Source organism: Coregonus clupeaformis, chromosome 30 (genome assembly GCF_020615455.1).
Source record: "Coregonus clupeaformis isolate EN_2021a chromosome 30, ASM2061545v1, whole genome shotgun sequence".
In the NCBI taxonomy this organism is placed as follows: Eukaryota; Metazoa; Chordata; class Actinopteri; order Salmoniformes; family Salmonidae; genus Coregonus; species Coregonus clupeaformis.
The window spans coordinates 45,664,870-45,687,105 of record NC_059221.1 but is presented as its reverse complement, the minus strand read 5'-3'; the positions used below and the strand labels follow the sequence as shown (position 1 = coordinate 45,687,105).

Here is a 22,236-nt window from a genome sequence, read left to right as displayed (position 1 = left end):
CTCCTGTCCTCTCATCTCCTCTCCACCCATTTCCTCTCCCTTCTACGCTTCCCTCTGCTCCTTTATTCACCCCTCTTCTCCCCCTCTCCCCCTCGTCTCTTGATCATGCACTTTAGCCATCCATCTCTCTCCTTCCGTTCCTACCATCTCAATCTGTCCAGGCAGAGCCATGAAGGCTCAATTGGAATCACATGTTGTAATAAAGGGAGAATTTCACCCCTTATAAATAAGATGTCAGTCCAGGGTGTGCTACTGAGTGTATGTGTGTGTGTGCGCGCGCGTGCGTGCGTGTCTTTGTGTGCATACAATCTTGTATATTAGCAAGTGAGCGTGTGTATTGTTGTTACACTCTCTATATACTACTCTATTCTTGATTGCGCACAATTGGGGTGATGGATTATATCTCAAAGAATGCTAGAGACCACGACATCTAAAGCAGGAAAATAAGTTGATATTTCTCTAACCTCGCTTTTACCTTTTTAGTGCATCCAGCTCCAATTTGATGGATAATTATTTGATTTTCTCATGAAAATTCCTGGTTGTCACTTCTTCAATCTGACATAAGATAAAAAACAATGTTATGTTTGTCCAAGGGAAGCCAAGACAAAGTGAACTAGACAGACAGAGAGAGACAGAGGGAAGAAAGGGAAGAGAGAGAGAGATAATAGAAAGAATGGAGGTTTAGCCTGATGACGAATGCTGAATAAAACCCAGTCAGTAGATTGGAGCATTTGTCATTAGTATTGTTTTGTGTGTGTGTGTGTGTATGTGTGTGTGTGCCCTCTGATAGATGAAGCAGCTTCTATTCTGGTAGATTTATGTAGCCCTGTGAAGCCGCTCTCAGTCCAAGACCAATGGCCGCTCAAATTAGCCATGATTAAACACTTCTGTGTGGCTCAGTTAATAACACTGATCACACACACACACAAACACACACTGTGATCAGAGCTGAAACAGCGCCCTGCCTTACATCCAGGATGTGGGATCGTTTTATAGCCTGAATAATCAAAATAATTCTCCTTTTTATGGTTTTAGGAAGACATCTCTCAACACTGCTGGAGCCCTCCAATACCACTCAGTAAGCACACACACGGGGGGGCCCACAGGGGCCAGCCAGTCGCTTGAATCCGCTGTGTTAATTAAGCAACTGGAAGCGGTTTGGGTATCAGTGAAGCATGGCGGCCATTTTGAACAGCGACTATTCCGGGGGTAATGTAACTCAGGCTGGATTTGGCCCATAATGGTCTTCCATTAATCCTGTGGGAGAAGCCCTACCTGTGACAGTGGACTGTTTTCATTCAGGAGGAGAGAGTTGTGGCAGCCATCTTACAAAGGGAAGAGAATAACTTTCATTTGGATGTGATGAAGGACATTATTACAATTTATCCATTATTTTATGGATTATAACACGTGAATAAAAGTAGATTCTCTATTTAAGCAATAAGGCCCTAGGGGATGTGGTATATGGCCAGTATACCACAGCTAAGGGCTGTTAAGCATGGTGCAACGCGGAGTGCCTGGATACAGCACTTAGCCGTGGTATATTGGCCATTCAGTATATCGCAAACCGCCGAGGTGCCTTATTGGTATTATAAACTGAATACCAACGTAATTAGAAGTGTAAAAATTCATGTTTTGTCAATCAGCATTCAGGGCTCGAACGACCCAGTTTATAATTGTAGTTAATGTCTGAAAAGGAAAGGAATATCTATAGCTTGATTAAGGGGTGATTTTTACAGAGAGGTGAAAGGATTAAGTTTTACAGAGGGGTGAGGAGGTGAGTTTTACAGACAGGTGAGGGGGTGAGTTTTACAGAGAGGTGAGGGGGTGAGTTTTACAGACAGGTGAGGGGTTGAGTTTTACAGAGGGGTGAGGGGGTGAGTTTTACAGAGGGGTGAGGGAGTGAGTTTTACAGAGGGGTGAAGGGGTGAGTTTTACAGAGGGGTGAAGGGGTGAGTTTTACAGAGGGGTGAAGGGGTGAGTTTTACAGAGGGGTGAAGGGGTGAGTTTTACAGAGGGGTGAGGGGTTGAGTTTTAGGGAGTATTTATTTGAGTGTCCAGAGGTGTCAAGCTGAAGATGGATCTGTGTTTTGACTCTCCAGATGGTCCTGCAGATAAGATAAACCTCCCCCTTCTCACACACACACACACATTCATGCATGCAAACGTACACACCCCTACCCTCCACTTTTCGAAGGAATGGCACAACTGACCTGTCCAAATATTGTTTTAAATGCTTCCTTCTTTCCTCCCTTGTAGCATGTTTCCTATTCCCTTAAGGTATTTACTCTTGGGACCTTTCCTTCCTTTGTTACCAGTTATTTGGGCAAACATAATAGAGGAAAGCCATAGGAACTATATCAACATAAATAAGAAACCTATCCAGTCATTAGCCATAAAGGAAAGGAAACCAGGAGAGGAGACAAGGAAAGGGATCCACCTGAGACAATTGGGACTTGGCCCTTATTCTCGTGTGTGGGGTGGTGTGATGATTTTAAAATGGCCGAAGTGTTCGGCTGTTAATCTGTGCTGTGTTTATTACCATTAACGCATGGTGCTGCATTCCATACCCTTATACGCCCAGGGACAGAAAAAAAACCCAAGTCACTAGTCAACTCTATTTAGCCTACGATAAAGTAATGTACACAGTATTCCTGTGTTTAACTGCTGTTGGGCTAGCAACCTACATCTGTGGTAGAAACCTACGTCTGTGGTAGCAACCTATGTCTGTGGTAACAACCTATGTCTGTGGTAACAACCTATGTCTGTGGGAACAACCTACGTCTGTGGTAACAACCTATGTCTGTGGTAACAACCTACGTCTGTGGTAACAACCTATGTCTGTGGTAACAACCTATGTATGTGGTAACAACCTATGTCTGTGGTAACAACCTATGTCTGTGGTAACAACCTATGTCTGTGGTAACAACCTATGTATGTGGTAGCATGACAACAAAAGTCAAAGTTTAGCTAGGTCTGTTAGAGGTACTTATAATAGATAGTTAGTTCTGGCGGCTGTTGCTCCTCCTGTTAAAATAGATGGTTAGTTTAGACTCTTATTCTGGAGGCAGTTGCTCCTCCTGTTAAAATAGATGGTTAGTTTAGACTCTTATTCTGGAGGCTGTTGCTCCTCCTGTTAAAATAGATGGTTAGTTTAGACTCTTATTCTGGTGGCTGTTGCTCCTCCTGTTAAAATAGATGGTTAGTTTAGACTCTTATTCTGGAGGCTGTTGCTCCTCCTGTTAAAATAGATGGTTAGTTTAGACTCTTATTCTGGCGGCTGTTGCTCCTCCTGTTAAAATAGATGGTTAGTTTAGACTCTTATTCTGGAGGCTGTTGCTCCTCCTGTTAAAATAGATGGTTAGTTTAGACTCTTATTCTGGCGGCTGTTGCTCCTCCTGTTACTTTACATCTATAATATTTACATTGTTTCCAGTTCTTTTACAGCTTTTACATCGTTGTACTTTTACAACTGCTTATTATGCCAGGATATCATCAAATTATTGTGGGAATAAATTGAATGTAATGAAATGACCAAACAAACTATTCTATCATGTGGGGTCTGGACTAGTGTCTGTTCTATGCAGTGTATTTCTAGCTGCATAATTCTGAGTGTTCCTCCCTGTAATGAATGTGCTGAAGTTTAAAGGTCACAGAGTGCTCTCTCCCCAACAGGTACCTCTACACTTGCTCTAATGCAGTCACCCTGTGTGTGTGTGTGTGTGTGTGTGTGTGTGTGTGTGTGTGTGTGTGTGTGTGTGTGTGTGTGTGTGTGTGTGTGTGTGTGTGTGTGTGTGTGTGTGTGTGTGTGTGTGTGTGTGTGTGTGTGTGTGTGTGTGTGTGTGTGTGTGTGTGTGTTCCCGCTGTAGCGAGCGTTAAAAGGAATAACAGGAGAGGTGTGTGGAGACGAGGGGTGTCACCCTGGACCAGCACAGTGATTAATGGTGTGATTAGGGGCTCGGATCCACATCAACACGCACACGCACACACACACACACACAGACCCTATTAATCGCCCTGAATAAGGGGAATCCAGAGCCAGCGTTCAGATAATTGGACTGAAAACACAGAATGTGGATTTCCAGGGCTAGACGACTTTATTCTTAGTTAGAGTGTTTATTTTCAGAATGGAGATATTTCTACAGGGACTTAAATCATGGAATAAAAACACAGGCTTCCACTCCAATGTAGGAAGTTTTTTAAATGAGCAATGAGTCTATGTTGAATACCACCCATCCCCCACCCCTGCCTCCTCCATAGCTCACCCCACAACCTTTACGTTACTGCAAACATCTAATGCGCTCTTAATTTCATCCCCTATTTAACAGTCTGGAGTTAGGGTGCGTTATGTTTACTCAACTAAAAATACCATCCCAGTCTACACGCTAACAGTCTGCCGCTACACTGGACCATGGAAAGCATGAGCACTGCAATGTCTGTTTGTCACCATGGAGAAGTGGATGAACTGTTAATTTACTACCTAGGAGAAGAGAGGACAGGACCGGACAGGAGAGGAGAGCTACTAGTATTGAGTGAAAGAATACATGGATAAATGTCAATGTGAATATTATGTGCACAACTCAACACAACGATGATTCAGCCCACTCTCTCTGGTCAGAATATATTTATATGGATGGCTGCCATTGTAAACCCTCTCTGGTTCTCCCTCTCTCTATCTGGTGGTTTTACTGTAGGCCTTGGGGCTATCTCTCGCTCTGTCCTCTCTCGATCTCTATCCTCTCTCTCTCTCTCTCTCTCTCTCTCTCTCTCTCTCTCTCTCTCTCTCTCTCTCTCTGTCATCTCCCTCTCTCTCTCTCTCTCTCTCTCGCTCGCTCTCTCTGTCCTCCTAACCCTACAGTTTGGCCCTTCTAACCCTGCAGTTTGGTCCTCCTAACCGTACAGCTTGGTCCTCCTAACCCTATAGATTGGTCCTCCTAACCGTACAGCTTGGTCCTCCTAACCCTATAGTTTGGTCCTCCTTAATTGTGTGAACACAGAGGGGTTAGGACACTAAAATTACAGTCTCCCTCACCTCTAAAATGACCCACTCTCCATTACCCCCTCACCTCTACAATTACCCAGTTTCCATTACCCCCTCACCTCTACAATGACTCAGTCTCCATTACCCCCTCACCTCTACAATGACTCAGTCTCCATTACCCCCTCACCTCTACAATGACTCAGTCTCCATTACCCCCTCACCTCATTTACATTTCCGTCATTTAGCAGACGCTCTTATCCAGAGCGACTTACAAATTGGTGCATTCACCTTATGATAGCCAGTGGGACAACCACTTTACAATAGTTTTTTTTTTTTTGGGGTGGGGTAAGGGGGGGTAGAAGGATTACTTTATCCTATCCCAGGTATTCCTTAAAGAGGTGGGGTTTCAAGTGTCTCCGGAAGGTGGTGAGTGACTCCGCTGTCCTGGCGTCGTGAGGGAGCTTGTTCCACCATTGGGGTGCCAGAGCAGCGAACAGTTTTGACTGGGCTGAGCGGGAACTGTGCTTCTGCAGAGGTAGGGGAGCCAGCAGGCTAGAGGTGAATGAACGTAGTGCCCCCGTTTGGGTGTAGGGACTGATCAGAGCCTGAAGGTACGGAGGTGCCGTTCCCCTCACAGCTCCGTAGGCAAGCACCATGGTCTTGTAGCAGATGCGAGCTTCAACTGGAAGCCAGTGGAGTGTGCGGAGAAGAGGGGTGACATGAGAGAACTTGGGAAGGTCGAACACCAGACTGGCTGCGGCGTTCTGGATGAGTTGTAGGGGTTTAATGGCACATGCAGGGAGCCCAGCCAACAGCGAGTTGCAGTAATCCAGACGGGAGATGACAAGTGCCTGGATTAGGACCTGTGCCGCTTCCTGTGTAAGGCAGGGTCGTACTCTGCGAATGTTGTAGAGCATGAACCTACAGGATCGGGTCACCGCCTTGATGTTAGCGGAGAACGACAGGGTGTTGTCCAGTGTCACGCCAAGTCTCTTTGCACTCTGGGAGGAGGACACAACGGAGTTGTCAACCGTGATGGCAAGATCATGGAACGGGCAGTCCTTCCCCGGGAGGAAGAGCGGCTCCGTCTTGCTGAGGTTCAGCTTGAGGTCGTGATCCGTCATCCACACTGATATGTCTGCCAGACATGCAGAGATGCGATTCGTCACCTGGTCTTTCCCGCATACTTATGACTGTATCTAGTCAATGGGTGTTTCTCAATATGCAACCTACTGTGTTCCACACTCATGCTCCGAGTGCAATCTCTGACGACGTTCTCTTGAGTACGTTCTGGTGAGGACGAGAGTGTGGAGAATGCATAAAACATTCCATGTGAGAAGCACTCCCACTACTGTATTGCTTCCTCTTCACCTCCCCATTCACTGAACCTTCTTCCAGCCAAGACAATGACAATAGAGACGAATCAAGATATACACAAAGCAATCATTTTACTTCATAACTATCAGCTAGCTACATATGAATCGTAATAATGTAGCTAACCAGATAGTTTAACAGGCAAAAATGACCTAAAACAAATATTATGCACAACAGATGTCAATTATTCGTGGGTAGCTATCTAACAATTATTTGTGGCTATCTGGCTAGCTAACAGTAGTATCTAGCCAGTTAGCCGTATTGACTTATTATGGGCTTGCGATATACGGTACGAAGGCAGGTAAACATGCCAAACTTAACACAGCATGTATTTATTAACATTTCAAGGTAAAATATTGTAGTCAGGCAACATATGAGAGTGTATTTTCTCTCGCTTCAGCTCAAATAATGTCCGCCATTGATTTCAAGAGTTTTTTACGTGGTTGCGTCATATTTCTTTGCATACTATCCGTTGAAGCTTGCATCGATGCATGGTTCAAAATATGTACAAACGGAGGACGCATTTGAGAGGTGCCCTCCGTGCTCTGTTTCGCATAACTTGATTTGGACTCATACTCCTACCCTCTCGTGCTCCAATTTGCGTGCCCAGAGCACGGTAGTATGCATTTTGACAAACAGCCAATGTCTTCCTAACCATCTTGCACTCTCTTCCTCTCTCTCTCCCTGTCATCCCCCTCTCCCTCCTCTCCAGGCAGCAGGCTCTTCTAGCTGCGATCAGTGAGAAGGATGCTAACATAGCCCTGCTGGAACTGTCCTCCTCTAAACGGAAGAAATCACAGGATGAGGTGATGTCACTGAAGAGAGAGAAGGACAGGCTCATGCACCAGCTCAAACAACAGGTACACATGATGACTTAGCAATCCCTTTACCCTTCACCACACAACACACACACACACACGACACACACACACACACACACACACACACACACACACACACACACACACACACACACACACACACACACACACACACTCTGGGCCTGAGAGGTGAGCCTGACACTCCTGTCCTCTGGGTGATTAATGGGGGTTATTAGAACCAACTCAGACCACCTTACTGCATCCTAAAATGTACCCCTCTGCCAATAAATGCCAGTGAACACACACACACACACACACAAACACACAGCAACATCCCATCCCCCTGTGCTTTACTGTAATGTACGACCTATGGTAGATAAATTAAGATATGTGGGTCATTACGACCATGTCGGACCATGTCAGTACCTCTGCTACCCTGGATGCTAACGCTAACGAGCTAACAACAGGACACACACACACTACCCACTGAGTCAAAGAGGCTTCTGGGAAATGTTCAGGTTTAAAAAGTCAACAGATGCGTCTGGTGTGTGTGTGTGCTCGTAAACAGTAAACAGTTCCTGGGGGGTGCGATCCGTCAGAGGAATTTCAGGGAAGGCCCATTATCTGTTTATCGCCTAGGATGCGTCATGTTTTCCCGTTCGGTAACTCATGGTTACGAGTCCACCTGGCGACGTGACACACACACATTCAATTTGACATACACACACAAGGCTGCAAATACATTGGATAATTGGGAGAGAAAACAACACACTGGTTGGCTGTCATGGTGGCATATGGAACTGGAATTGTGAACCAATTGGTCCAGAAAATGTGTTAAAATATAATGCTATTCCCCGTCTTCAAAAGTATTACAAGAACACATTTAAAGGCAATTGTCTCCCAGCATTAAAATGAGGCACTTTATATCTTCTATGTGAGATCAGTTGTTAAGCATTTTTCAAGAACATTGACTCACACATACATAAACCATTCTCCCTCTTTTGACCCATTGACACACTTATCAGAGTCTCCTTCCTCAGCCCCTGAAGCTGACCAGGAAGCTGACCAGGAAATGCCAGGGAATTATGGGAGTCGGAGTCTCAAAGGGGAACATGATCCGGGGACAGCATATAGATTTACAGATAGTGGTGACTTGTCTGGCTTCCCCTGTGTGTGCTGAAGTTAGGCTTTGAAGGTTTGCGTCTCTGCCACACACACACACACACACACACACACAAACACACGCGCACACACGCTCACACACACCTCCACAGGCTGGTTTCTCCAACTGCCTGAGGAGAGGAGAGGAGAGGGATAAATGTGTCTGGGAATGGGAATTCTCTCCCAATGATGGATAGCCATTGGTCAGACGGTCTTTGAAGCCTTAGAAAGATGGATTTTGAATTCTTAAAGATGTGCCAATTGCTCACACACACACACACACACACACACACACACATTACCCTGCTGGGAAGATGGATTAGAATTCTCCAAGATGTGCCAATGCTATGACAACCTGGCTGCATAGTCACTGGAGTGATTTCATAATGATGCCTTGGTTACACATACAAATGTGCACAGCCACACATGCATGCTGGGATAAACATTGTGGCTGGCCTAACTTACAGCTCCGTACACTACCTAATATGGCTATCATCAGATCAGCAGGAAATCCCTATACGGCTATAATTAGATCAGGTGACTTCACAGGAAGCTGACATGTCTTTATTTCACAATACCATATCCCACTTATTATCCCTAGCTACACTTAGGCTCTTCTTCTACATCTGAAATGATTATAGTCAGTGTTCCACTTTGTCCTCTGATAGACTGGGTTGAGTTTGCGGGGAAGAGGCTAGGGGACAATTAGGAATAAGGCATATCACCTGTTTCCTCTCCATAACGATAGTATCAGCTCACCTCCGTTCTGCCCCGTCTCACCTGAGGAACATAAACTGCTCCATAAAGGACAGGCTACTCTTCCCCATCAGATGTCACTCCACTGACTTCCTGTAGTCCGATCTATAATAATAATAATAATAATAATAATATGCCATTTAGCAGACGCTTTTATCCAAAGCGACTTACAGTCATGTGCGCATACATTTTTACGTATGGGTGGTCCCGGGGATCGAACCCAATCACGCATCATGATAATGATCAACCAAAAGTCAGGAGACTTTTGTTTGTTTTAATTTGCTTTAAATGCAGGTCCCACTCCCTCACTTAATCCTTGTGTTGTTAAACCTTCTTCACAATAACTGATCCATATTGCACTCATAATAGTCAGGTATGTACAGCACTGGGCTATAACAGACAGTCTTTTCTTTGCAGATGCTTCAGAGTTTTACACTCAGTAAGGGGAAGGAAGGACAGATCTCAAGTTAATTGTTTGCAGCAAATAGTTCAATATAACAGGCAGGATACATAATCGTTTAATTTTATTTTTGTATTGGGTGTATCTACCGACGGCCAATATAGGTCCGGAAATATACAGTGCCTTTGGAAAGTATTCAGACCCCTTGACTTTTTCCACATTTTGTTACGTTACAGCCTTATTCTAATATGGATTAAATAAATACAAACTCCTCAGCAATCTACACATAATACCCCATAATGACAAAGCGAAAACAGGTTTTTAGAAATTTTTGCAAATGTATATATATAAAATAAAAAAAAGATACCTTATTTACATAAGTATTCAGACCCTTTGCAATGAGACTCGAAATTGAACTCAGGTGCTTCCTGTATCCATTGATCATCCTTGAGATGTTTCTACAACTTGATTGAAGTCCACCTGTGGTAAATTCAATTGATTGGACATGATTTGGAAAGGCACACACCGGTCTCACAGTTGACTGCATGTCAGAGCAAAAACCAAGCCATGAGGTCGAAGGAATTGTCTGTATTGTGTTGAGGCACAGATCTGGGGAAGGGTACCAAAAAATGTCAGCTGCATTGAAGGTCCCCAAGAACAGAGTGGCCTCCATCATTCTTAAATGGAAGAAGTTTGGAACCACCCAGACTCTTCCTAGAGCTGGCCGCCCGGCCAAACTGAGCAATCGGGGGAGAAGGGCATTGGTCAGGGAGGTGACCAAGAACCCGATGGTCAGTCTGACAGCTCTAGAGTTCCTCTGTGGAGATGGGAGAACTTTCCAGAAGGACAACCATCTCTGCATCACTCCACCAATCAGGCCTTTATGGTAGAGTGGCCAGACGGAAGCCACTCCTCAGTAAAAGGCACATGTCAGCCCGCTTGGAGTTTGCCAAAAGGCACCTAAAGACTCTCAGACCATGAGAAACAAGATTCTCTGGTCTGATTAAACCAAGATTGAACTCTTTGACCTGAATGCCAAGCGTCACTTCTAGAGGAAACTTGGCACCATCCCTGCGGTGAAGCATGGTGGTGGCAGCATCATGTTGTGGGGATGTTTGTCAGCGGAAGGGACTGAGAGACTAGTCAGGATCGAGGGAAAGATGAACGGAGCAAAGTACAGAGAGATCCTTGATTAAAACCTGCTCCAGAGCGCTCAGGACCTCAGACTGGGGCGAAGGTTCACCTTCCAACAGGACAATGACTGTAAGCACACAGCCAAGACACCGCAGGAGTGGCTTCGGGACAAGTCTCTGAATTTCTTTGAGTGGCTCAGCCAGAGCTCGGACTTGAACCCGACCGAACATCTCTGGAAGGACCTGAAAATAGTTGTGCAGCAACGCTCCCCATCCAACCTGACAGAGCTTGAGACGATCTGCAGAGAAGAATGGGAGAAACTCCCCAAATACAGGTGTGCCAAGCTTGTAGCGTCATACCCAAGAAGACTCAATGCTGTAATCGCTGCCAAAGGTGCTTCAACAAAGTACTGAGTAAAGGGTCTGAATACTTATGTAAATGTGATATTTCCATTTTTTTTTTTTTATAAATTAGCAAACGTTTCTAAAATCCTGTTTTTGCTTTGTCATTATGGGGTATTGTGTGTAGATTGATGAGGGGAAAAAAAACTATTTAATCAATTTTAGAATAAGGCTGTAACCTAACAAAATGTGGAAAAAGTCAAGGGGTCTGAATACTTTCTGAAGTACAGTGTCATTGTTTTTTAACTTTTTTTTTACATGCTGGATGCTTCAGAATCCATTGAATGGCTTGAACTATTCATTAATGAGAGATACTTACGAGCTCAAATAAACATGTTGCAGCTTTCGGAGGATTCAAGCACTGTTTCGTACAACAAACACAATCAACAAAACAAACCAAAGCCAAGTTGGCCAAGCGGTATCAACGATGGCACCAAACCATCCCCAAACAAGAGGGCGCGCCTTGGGAGAGGTTCACGGAGATGGATGTTGACTTGCTGAAATCCATCAATGAAAGGCTTGCCAAACTTAATGTCTTGGAAATACTAAGAGAGGACATCATTGCATTATGTGCCAGTCTAGAATTCAGTCAGTGTCACGGCTCTTTTCTGGATTTTGATCAATAGCGGGTATATGCCTTATTCTGGTCTCCATGCATTATTTGGTGTTTTACTTTGTACACCGAGGATATTTTTGCAGAATTCTGCATGCAGAGTCTCAATTTGGTGTTTGTCCCATATTTCTCTCTCTCTCTCTCTCTCTCTCTCTCTCTCGGCATATTTCAGTGTAATTTTAATCATTGGTGGAGTAAAGGAGTGTGATTCATCAGCCATAAGCCTCCCAGCCTGCAGCTATGCTGAGCAACAACACATCACTAACCACTCTGTCACGGCACTGAGATAATCCAATGAAGTCTTCATCTGAATTCTGAAATACGGATGACGTCTGACAGAATTACGATAGTTTCACTAGGCACTACGCCTCGCTCAATTTATGACCTGTCAAAAGTTGTTCGTTAGCGCCATGCTTTTTCAGTCTTCGGCTGCTTTCAACACATACATTCCCCCTATCCCACACAAACAGCCAATCATTTCTAACTCTGTGAACTCAAAGTTTTTTTTTCCCCGGGGAGACAGTAAACAATTTTGGAGTAATTTCAGTCAACGTGAATCAATCTTTATCATTTCAGGGGGAAATTGGTTTCTGAGCAAGGGTCACACCAAAACCAAATAAATGACATTCACAAAGTGAATTTAACCCTTTACACTCGCGGGAATTGGCCTATATGGATAAGACTAAATTGCAATGTTTTTTTGCGTTTGCTTCACCATGGTAGCAATTGAAAGCAAACAGTTTGGAGATAATGCGAAAGTTATTAGACTAAAGTTGAGGACACAACCGTTCACCTGACACAAGACTGAATCCAGACATGACGCTGTTGGTTGGATTTTATATTTACTGTACTTTCTGCTGCATTTGTTGATAATGAAATCTGAAAATACTCTGGATACATTCAGTAACATAAGACTATTCCTGGCAAATGTGATGTGGGTACAACATAAGACAAATAAATGACAAGGGTTTGAGTGAGAGGACTAACTGGTGTCTCCAAGTGGCCACACACCTCTCCAAAGTGTTCTCAGTTCCTAAGCAATGTCATTGCACTTTTATGACTCAAAGAAGAGTCTTCAACTATAAGGTGCTTTGAGCTCTCCTAGCTGTGCTGGTGAGGAACTACAACAAGCACACTTGTAGTCGTTTCGTTTGGAACACAACCCTGCATCCCCGCCATCACACAATTACTGTTGTTGTTTACGCAATCCAAAAACGATCCATTATAAATCGCAATCTGGGTCATGTGGGCATAATTTGAAAGATAGTTATATTGCCAACATGACTAGCTAAGTTATAAAATATGATCTTACAGTGTTAGCCTTTCACAAGGCAATTCAGAGAAACAGATCGTAATTTTGGTGGGCATAAATAGGAGTCATGAGTGCATTCAGGTACATGTTCTGCGGCAGATTTTCTTCACAATAGACAAACATAGGCTCATTCTGTTCAGAACAACCCAGGGTATGACGCCATGTAATCTTGTAACTGTACATCAAAAATAGTGATCATAAACGTTAACACTGTACATGATATGAGTTTTATGATTTGGAAATGTGAAGTGCACATTTGAATTCACAGGTTTTTGGCTTGCTTTCAAACATCAAAGCCTGGTCCTCTGTAGCTCAGCTGGTAGAGCACGGCGCTTGTAACGCCAGGGTAGTGGGTTCGATCCCCGGGACCACCCATACACAAAAAATGGCATATTATTATTATATTATTATAAAGCAGTAGGGGTGTAACGATTCATTTTAACAACGATTCGATTTGTATCACGATTCGTGGTTGTCGATACGATTCAAGGACGATATTGGTTCATTTAGAACGATACGATCCGAAACGATTCAGTGACTTGAAATCGATTCAGTAACCTTTTAGCCAAAAATTCAACCAGTGTGACTGAAATAAATACCTGGATACTGGACAGTGCAGGTGAAGTTTCCTAGATTCCTGTTTCTTGTAAGGACCGCAATGGTGGCTTGATAATTTCTCGCTCGTCGGCTTCTCCTCTGTCGTCCGCCATGCTATGTTTTGTTGTCTTTGCGCCTTTGCGCTGCTGCTGGCGCGGGGCGATGACGTCACGGATAGGCAGACTGAATCGAGTAATGTTTAAAGCCTTTATCATTAAAAGTGCTAAGAAAAAACATCGATATAAAGTCTGACGTGCTTAAATCCAATGGGTTATTTCCTAGTATCGATACAATCGATTTATTACATTTTAAAACGATGTTAGATTGATATATGTTGTCCAAAAGGCCAACTTGCCGAGCACAGATCGATGTAGTTGGATCATAGGAATATAAATCGATACATCGATGTAGTAGATGGATCGTTACACCCCTATAAAGCAGTATTTATTGTAATCCTCAACGTCTCATCTTTCGAAAATACATCAAGGCATTTAATTTACAGCATTTCCCTCACTCTGATATTTTTTTTTGTGTGCAAAAGTTGCCCAATTAGCAGGAGGGATGGGGGCAACTTCTTGTCACGCGCAATGTTCAAGTTCAGAATGTCTGTCAGTCAAAACCCGTACAGCACTGTGAAGCTCAGAGCCAGAGCTCTGATGTCATGTATAGCATTACTGTACAGCCACTGCGTTCCAATTTAGACGTTTATCATTGCCCACATCTGCCATTTTCAACACGTATACGGGTACGAGTGTAAAGGGCTACTAACATTGCTTACAAGTTAGTTATTACTTTTGCAGTGTTATAACCAACGTGAGGTGAGAATTATAGTTATTGGTGGTGGAACTGGTAGCTTCATATTGGTAGAGGAACGGGTAGCTGCATATTGGTGGAGGAACGGGTAGCTTCATATTGGTGGTGGAACTGGTAGCTTCATATTGGTAGAGGAACGGGTAGCTACATATTGGTAGAGGAACGGGTAGCTGCATATTGGTAGAGGAACGGGTAGCTGCATATTGGTAGAGGTACGGGTAGCTGCATATTGGTAGAGGAACGGGTAGCTGCATATTGGTAGAGGAACGGGTAGCTGCATATTGGTAGAGGAACGGGTAGCTGCATATTGGTAGAGGAACGGGTAGCTGCATATTGGTAGAGGAACGGGTAGCTGCATATTGGTAGAGGAACGGGTAGCTGCATATTGGTGGTGGAACTGGTAGCTTCATATTGGTAGAGGAACGGGTAGCTGCATATTGGTAGAGGAACGGGTAGCTGCATATTGGTAGAGGAACGGTAGCTGCATATTGGTAGAGGAACGGGTAGCTGCATATTGGTAGAGGAACGGTTAGCTGCATATTGGTAGAGGAACGGGTAGCTGCATATTGGTGGTGGAACTGGTAGAATGAGTTACTCCCATTCTATGTAAAGGGGTTTGAGATTGAGAAATGCAAAACACACTATACATTGTTAATGTTCTCCTCCAGACCCAGAGTAGGATGAAGCTCATAGCAGACAACTATGATGAAGAACATCTACACTCTCATCATCCTCACCATCCTCACCACCCCCACCCGGGGGTACACCCGGCTCACCCAGCACTCCCGGCACACACACACCACCGGAGCCCTACAAGAGGACCACCCCACGCCAACCACAGACCCCCAATGGACCAGGTTAGTTATCTCTCTCTCACTCACTCACACACACACACAGAAACACACACACAGACACACACACATCTGAAAGGTGTGTTTAGACAGTGATTTGGTGTGTGCTAGGTTCTTCCCCTCTCTCTTTGTCAGAGCTGACAGTTTTACACATATCATCTTCAGAGGCAGCTACTTGTGGTCTGATCATCATCAAAACAAATCCCCATCTCTTTCACTCCTCTTTTCTTTCTTCCCTTCTCCATCCTTGCCAACTTACAGTCATTGATATCATTTAGAGATGAGGCTTGAGGCTGAAAGCTGCCAGATAAGTATTTTTGATTTGTGTGAGAGGTTAGTTTATACTCCCCCATCATACACAAACATACAAAATTCTCTCTTTGAGTTTAGTGTAAATATCATCATCATCTCAGTATCATCTCCAACTTCCCTCAGGACACTCAAATTAGTCCGTGTTAGAAGACATCTCAATGGATACAGTGCCTTCAGAAAGTATGCATACCCCTTGAATTATTCCACATTTTGATATGTTACAGTCTCAATTCAAAATTGATTAAATATTTTACTCAGACATCTAAACATAATACCCCATAATGACAAAGTGAAAACAGGTTTTTAGAGATGTTTGCAAATGTATTGAAAATGTACATAAGTAAATTAGTCAATACATTTTAGAATCACCTTTGATTACAGCTGAGAGTCTTTCAGGGTAAGTCTCTAAGAGCTTTGCACAATTGGATTGTGCAATATTTGCACATTATTCTTATTCTGTCAAGTTGGTTGTTGATCATTGCTAGACATCCATTTTCAAGTCTTGCCATAGATTTTCAAGCAGATTTAAGTCAAAACCTTAACTAGGCCACTCAGGAACATTCAATGCCATCTTGGTAAGCAACTCTAGTGTATATTTGGCCTTGGTGTTTTAGGTTAAGGTGAATTTGTCTACCAGTGTCTGTTGGAAAGTAGACTGAACAAGGTGTCCTCTAGGATTTTGCCTGTGCTTAGCTCTATTCCGTGTCTTTTTATCATAGAAAACTCCCTAGTCCATGATGATGGCAAGCATACCCATAACATGATGCAGCCACCACCATTCCTTCAAATATGAAGTGATGTGTTGTGTTGTTTTCGACCCAAATATAACACTTAAAGTTAATTTCTTTACCACATTTTTTGCAGTTTTACTTTAGTGCCTTATTGCAAACAGGATGCATGTTTTGGAATATTTGTATTCTGTTACAGGCATCCTTCCTTTCACTCTGTCTTTTAGGTTAGTATTGTGGAGTAACTACAATGTTGTTGATCCATCCTCAGTGTTCTCCTATCACAGACATTGAACTCTAACTGTTTTAAAGTCACCATTGGCCTCTTGGTGAAATCCCTGAGTGGGGACTTTCCTCTCCGGCAACTGAGTTAGGAAGGACGCCTCTATCTTTGTAGTGACTGGGTGTATTGATACACCATCCAAATTTAGGGTTAGGAGGTAGGGTTAGTTTTAGGAGCTAGGGTTAGGTGTAGGGTTAGGGAATATAGGATTTTGAATGGGACTGAATTGTGTGTCCCCACAAGGTTAGTTATACAGGACTGTGTGTGTGTGTGTGTGTGTGTGTGTGTGTGTGTGTGTAATTAATCTAGGTATGTATGTATGTGTGTGTGTGTGTGTCTGACAGGAGCAGCTTAGGGGCTATCAGGTGTGCTGTCTGGATAGTCTCCCGTTGATAAGAGTGTTTCTGGCATTATATGTACTAAGAAATCATTTAAGGTGTACATTTTACATGGGAAGGTTGAACACCAGGCGGACTGCAGCGTTCTGGTTAACTTGCAGGGGTTTGATGGCACAAGCGGGGAGCCCAGCCAACAGAGAGTTGCAGTAGTCCAGACGGGAGATGACCTGCGCCGCTTCCTGTGTGAGGTAGGGTCGTACTCTACGAATGTTGTAGAGCATGAACCTGCAGGAGCGAGTCACTGCTTTGATGTTTGCAGAGAACGACAGGGTGTTCAGGGTCACACCAAGGTTCACCATGGAGTTGTCAACCGTGATGGAGAGGTCTTTGAGCGGGCAGGCCTTCCCCGGGAGGAAGAGCAGCTCCTTCTTGTCGAGGTTAAGCTTGGGGTGGTGGGCCGACATCCAAGCTGAGATATCTGCCACGCACGCAGAGATGCGTGTCGCCACCTGGGTGTCAGAAGGGGGAAGGAGAAAAGTAGTTGAGTGTCATCCTCATAGCAATGATAGGAGAGACCATGTAAGGATATAACATAGCCGAGTGACTTGGTGTATAGAGAGAAGAGGGCCTAGAACCGAGCCCTGGGGGACACCAGTAGTGAGTGTACGTGGTGCAGAAACAGATCCTTTCCACGTCACCTGGAAGGAACGGCCTGCCAGGTAAGATGCAATCCAATAGGTTGGAGAGACTGAGACGCCCAGCCCTGAGAGGGTGGAGAGGAGGATCTGATGGTTCATGGTGTCAAAGGCAGCGGATAGATCTAGGAGGATGAGAACAGAGGTGAGTGAGTCAGCTTTGGCAGTGTGGAGAGCCTCCATGACACAGAGAAGAGCAGTCTCGATTGAGTGACCCGTCTTGAAACCTGGCTGGTTAGGGTCAAGAAGAATGTTCTGAGAGAGAAGGGATGCAGCCGGTGGTCAGGGATGAGTTGATGAGGGAAGTGAGGAATGGGAGAAGGTCTCCAGAGATGGTCTGGAGGAGGGGATGAGTGGGCAGGTTGTCAGGCGGCCGGACCTCACTAGTCACAAGATTTCATCTGTATAGAGGGGAGAAAGAGGTTAAGGCGTAAGGTAGTTCTGTGTGAGTGGGACCAGTGGACTCAATAGGCTGACTGAAGGAGGAGAGGATGTCGGCAACCTTCTTTTCAAAGTGGTTGACAAAGTCGTCTGCAGAGAGGGAGGAAGGAGGTGGAAGAGGTAGAGGATTAAGGAGGGAAATAGTTTCCTAGGGTTAGAGGCAGAAGCTTGAAATTTAGAGTGATAGAAAGTGGCTTTAGCAGCAGATACAGAGGGAGAGAAGGTAGAGTGAGTGAAAGGATGATAGGTCCTCCGGAAGTTTAGTTTTCCTCCATTTTTGGTCAGCTGCCCGCAGCCCTGTTCTGTATGCTCACTCACGGAGCGGGAGGGCCGAGCCGGCCGGGAGGAAAGGGGACAGTGCGAGTCATAGGATGCGGAAAGGGAGGAGATTAAGGTCGAAGAGGCAGAATCAGGAGACAGGAGGGAGAAGGATTTAACAGAGATGATAGGATAGAAGAGGAGAGAGAAGGCGAAGATTGTGACTGCACATGACTATCTGGGTAGGGGCTGAGTGGTTAAGGTTGGAGGAAAGGGAGACAGAAAAGTAAACAAAGCAATGATCAGAGACCTGGAGGGGGTTGCAGTGAGATTAGTAGGCAAACAGCCTCTAGTAAAGATGAAGTCAAGCGTATTGCCTGCCTTGTGAGTGGGAGGGGACTGGGAAAGGGTGAGGTCAAAAGAGGCAAGGAGGGGAAAGAGAGAGTTGGAAAGAAATGAATCGAAGGCAGACGTCGGGAGGTTGACGTTGCCAAGTACGAAGAGCGGTGAGCCATCGTCAGGAAGTGGGCTTATCAAGGTGTCAAGCTCATTGAGGAACTCTCTAAGGGCACCTGGTGGGCGATAGATGACAACAATGTTAAGCTTGAGTGGACAAGTGACAGCATGGAACTCAAATTAGGAGATGGACAGGTGAGAGAGGGAGAAAATAGAAAATCTCCACTTAGGAGAAATGAGTAGCCCTGTGCCACCACCGCGACGACCAGATGCTCTCGGACTATGAGAGAAAACATAGTCAGATGAAGAGAGAGCAGCTGGAGTAGCAGTGTTCTCTGTGGTGATCCATGTCTCGGTCAGGGCCAAAAAGTCAAGGGACTGAAGGGCAGCATAGGCTGAGATGAACTCTGAGTTCTTGACCGCAGATCGGCAGTTCCAAATGCTGCCAGGGACCAGGAATTCAACATGGGTTGTGCGCGCAGGGTACACTAAATTAGAAGGTTTGCATCCAAGGGGTGGGGAGCGTCTGCAAAGCCTACAGGGAGAGGAGCGAACAGGTATAGAAAACACACATCTAGTTACAAAAGAGCAAAATGAGATAATCTGAAAATAACTAGGTAAAATACTCAAGTGAGAGAGTGGAGTCTTCCTCTCTTTCCTTCCTGGATTAACTCTGAAAAACTCGGTAGAACCGTCTTAGCTTTGCCACGAGACCGCCTCTGACACGACTGCCGCTGAGAAAACAGGGGAGACTGAAGTACTAATACTAATTGCTAATGTACATGCAAAGATGAAGAGCACACCTTCCGGTATTAATTGCTGATTGCCTAGGAGAGGAGAAACCGCTCCCCCTCCAATACAGCCACTGATGACCAAAACAGCAACAGTCACAAATTGCCCTGCCCCTTAATCTTGGTTGATGTGTCAACAATCTCCTGCAAGTTATGAGCAGTCAGCAGTTCACACACCAAGTAGGCTACTGGGAAGACAGGCAGCACTTAAAGTAGATGGCCCAAGCTAGCAAAAAGACAGTACTAAACAACTGATAGACTAAAATTATACTTATCACTCATGGAGATATCAGGAGTCCTCTAGCTATAGAATAAAGTGCTGCCAAAGGTGTGCCCGGCACTTACAGTTTCCCCTAACCAACCACCACTCACAACAATAGAGCAGTTGTGACTAATTAGTTTAAAATGGCCTCTTCGCCTTGTTTCATCTCCTTCACCTGCACTTATATACAGTATATTTGGCTTTCACCTATCTTTTGTTTTAAGACCGCTAAAGGAGATGAGGATAGGTTAAGGGGAAGGGAGGGAGGACAGGTAAGAGTGGAGAGGAAGCCACTTTAGTCTATTGAAATGCTTATAGAACACATACACTATAGATAATCATCTTATCCCATTACCACCTGCTACTGAGCTCTTCTATTTGTTCAATAATGTTTTTATTGTTCTCTAATTCATGTGTGATTGGGGAAACTCCGAAAGACACTCCTTTGTGTGTTCGTGTCTGAGAGTGTGTGTGTGTGTGTGTGTGTGTGTGTGTGTGTGTGTGTGTGTGTGTGTGTGTGTGTGTGTGTGTGTGTGTGTGATGTGTGTGTGTCAGGGGGATTTCCAAATAGAAGTAGAGGTGCTAGAATCACACGCATGTTCCCTCAGACAAGCATGCTGTTTAAACATGACCCAAGCTGACACACAATGGGATATCCCCACTATTACACACACACACCACTTCTAATATAAATATCTCTCACTCAATATGGCCTCCTGCACTATTTAATAGAGACATTGTTTATAGACCTGACATACAGCATAACGCAGTAGCTTGCTACAAGCAACTTCTCAGACTCTTAAGTCAGAAAGAAAAAGGCCTGCAATGAAACTATGAATACGGCTGCTCGGAAATCTTGTTAAGCATGCAGAGAATAACAAAATAATTCATAAATCTGGGCCAAATGGCTGGAAATGCCCCCTTAAAATGGAACCTTTACATGTGTAAAAGGGACCGTAATAGCACACTGTACGCAATGTGAAATGGAAAGCTGAACATAAAGCTTAGGCTGGAAAAAGTTGAAACTGTCGTTAGGGTGAAAACAAGCTGTATAAATAGCCATAGCAGACTCTTGTTCTCTCTCGTTCTCTGCTATTGTTCTCGTTCTCTCTCTCTCTCTCTCTCTCTCTCTCTCTCTCTCTCTCTCTCTCTCTCTCTCTCTCTCTCTCTCTGCTCTCTCTCTCTCTCTCTCTCTCTCTCTCTCTCTCTCTCTCTCTCTCTCTCTCTCTCTCTCTCTCTCTCTCTCTCTCTCTCTCTCTCTCCTCCTCTCTCTCTCTCTCTCTCTCTCTCTCTCTCTCTCTCTCTCTCTCTCTCTCTCTCTCTCTCTCTCTCTCTCTCTCTCTCTCTCTCTCTCTCTCTCTCTCTCTCTCTCTCTCTCTCTCTCTCTCTCTCTCTCTCTCTCTCTCTCGCTCTCTCTCTCTCGCTCTCTCTCTCTCTCTCTCTCTCTCTCCCCCCCATTGTGGTCCTCTGTAGCTCAATTGGTAGAGCATGGCGCTTGTAACGCCAGGGTAGTGGGTTCGATCCCCGGGACCACCCATATGTAAAAATGTATGCACACATGACTGTAAGTCGCTTTGGATAAAAGTGTCTGCTAAATGGCATATTCTTTTATTATTTATCTCCCTCCCTCTCTCTTTCTCTCTCTCTCTCATGTCAAACACACTCTCATCAGAAACAGCAAACACACACGTTCCCGGCTGCATTGACAGAGGTCATCCCAATCAATTTTCCTCATGTCTGATCTTTGACCTGTAGTGGAAGTTCCGCAGAGGTCAGCATAGGGTGTGTGTGTGTGAGAGAGAGGTCAGATTAGGGTCCCTGAGGTGAAACTGTTTTTCCTCCAAACACAGCGCACCACTCTGCCTTTTATCTCTCTCTTTTATCTGAATGTGATTAACTACAGTATTTATTTTTCCTCACCACCTCTTCCTCCCATCACCCACTCCTCCTCTCCTTCTTCCCTTGTCACTCCTCTTCTACCACTCCTCTCCTCCGCCCCACGATTCCTACTCCCCAACTTCCTCTTCCTTACCCCTCTCCTCCCTTATTCCTCCTCCTCCTCCTCCTCCTCCTCGTCCTCTCCCATCCTCTTCTCTCCTCCTCCCCTCCTCCTAGCTCGGTGTCTGACCATGGCCAGCGGTGCAGTGTAGCGCTCAGTCCAGAGGCGCACTCACGTGTGTGTGTTTGAGTGTGTGTGTGTGAGGGTGATTGATGATGATGATGGTGAAGAGGGTCTGGTCACACACCCTAGAGACACAACGCTTTCCAAGGCTGTCAGATGAAGAGATACTCTCAAAGCCATTATAAACAAAGACACACACACACACAAAAACACACACAAACACAAACACCATTTTTTTCCATGACCAAACCACATCTCAGCTCTTACGTCTCATTATTAGGTAATTATTGATGGAGCTAACAGACACCTTTATTTATCATATCAGGCCATCCAAGT

The 22,236-nt window shown here is 44.7% G+C and overlaps 1 protein-coding gene across 3 annotated transcripts in view; it reads left to right on the top strand.

Annotated features, from left to right (window-relative positions):
- Positions 1–22,236, top strand: part of LOC121546084 (ERC protein 2-like) — a 285,284-nt gene that overhangs the window by 180,907 nt on the left and 82,141 nt on the right. For all 3 annotated transcript variants that reach the window (XM_041857100.2, XM_041857099.2, XM_041857098.2), the window contains 2 exons: positions 7,068–7,215; positions 15,032–15,220. In XM_041857100.2, coding sequence (XP_041713034.1) covers positions 7,068–7,215; positions 15,032–15,220 — 337 coding nt within the window. The remainder of the gene's footprint in view (positions 1–7,067; positions 7,216–15,031; positions 15,221–22,236) is intronic.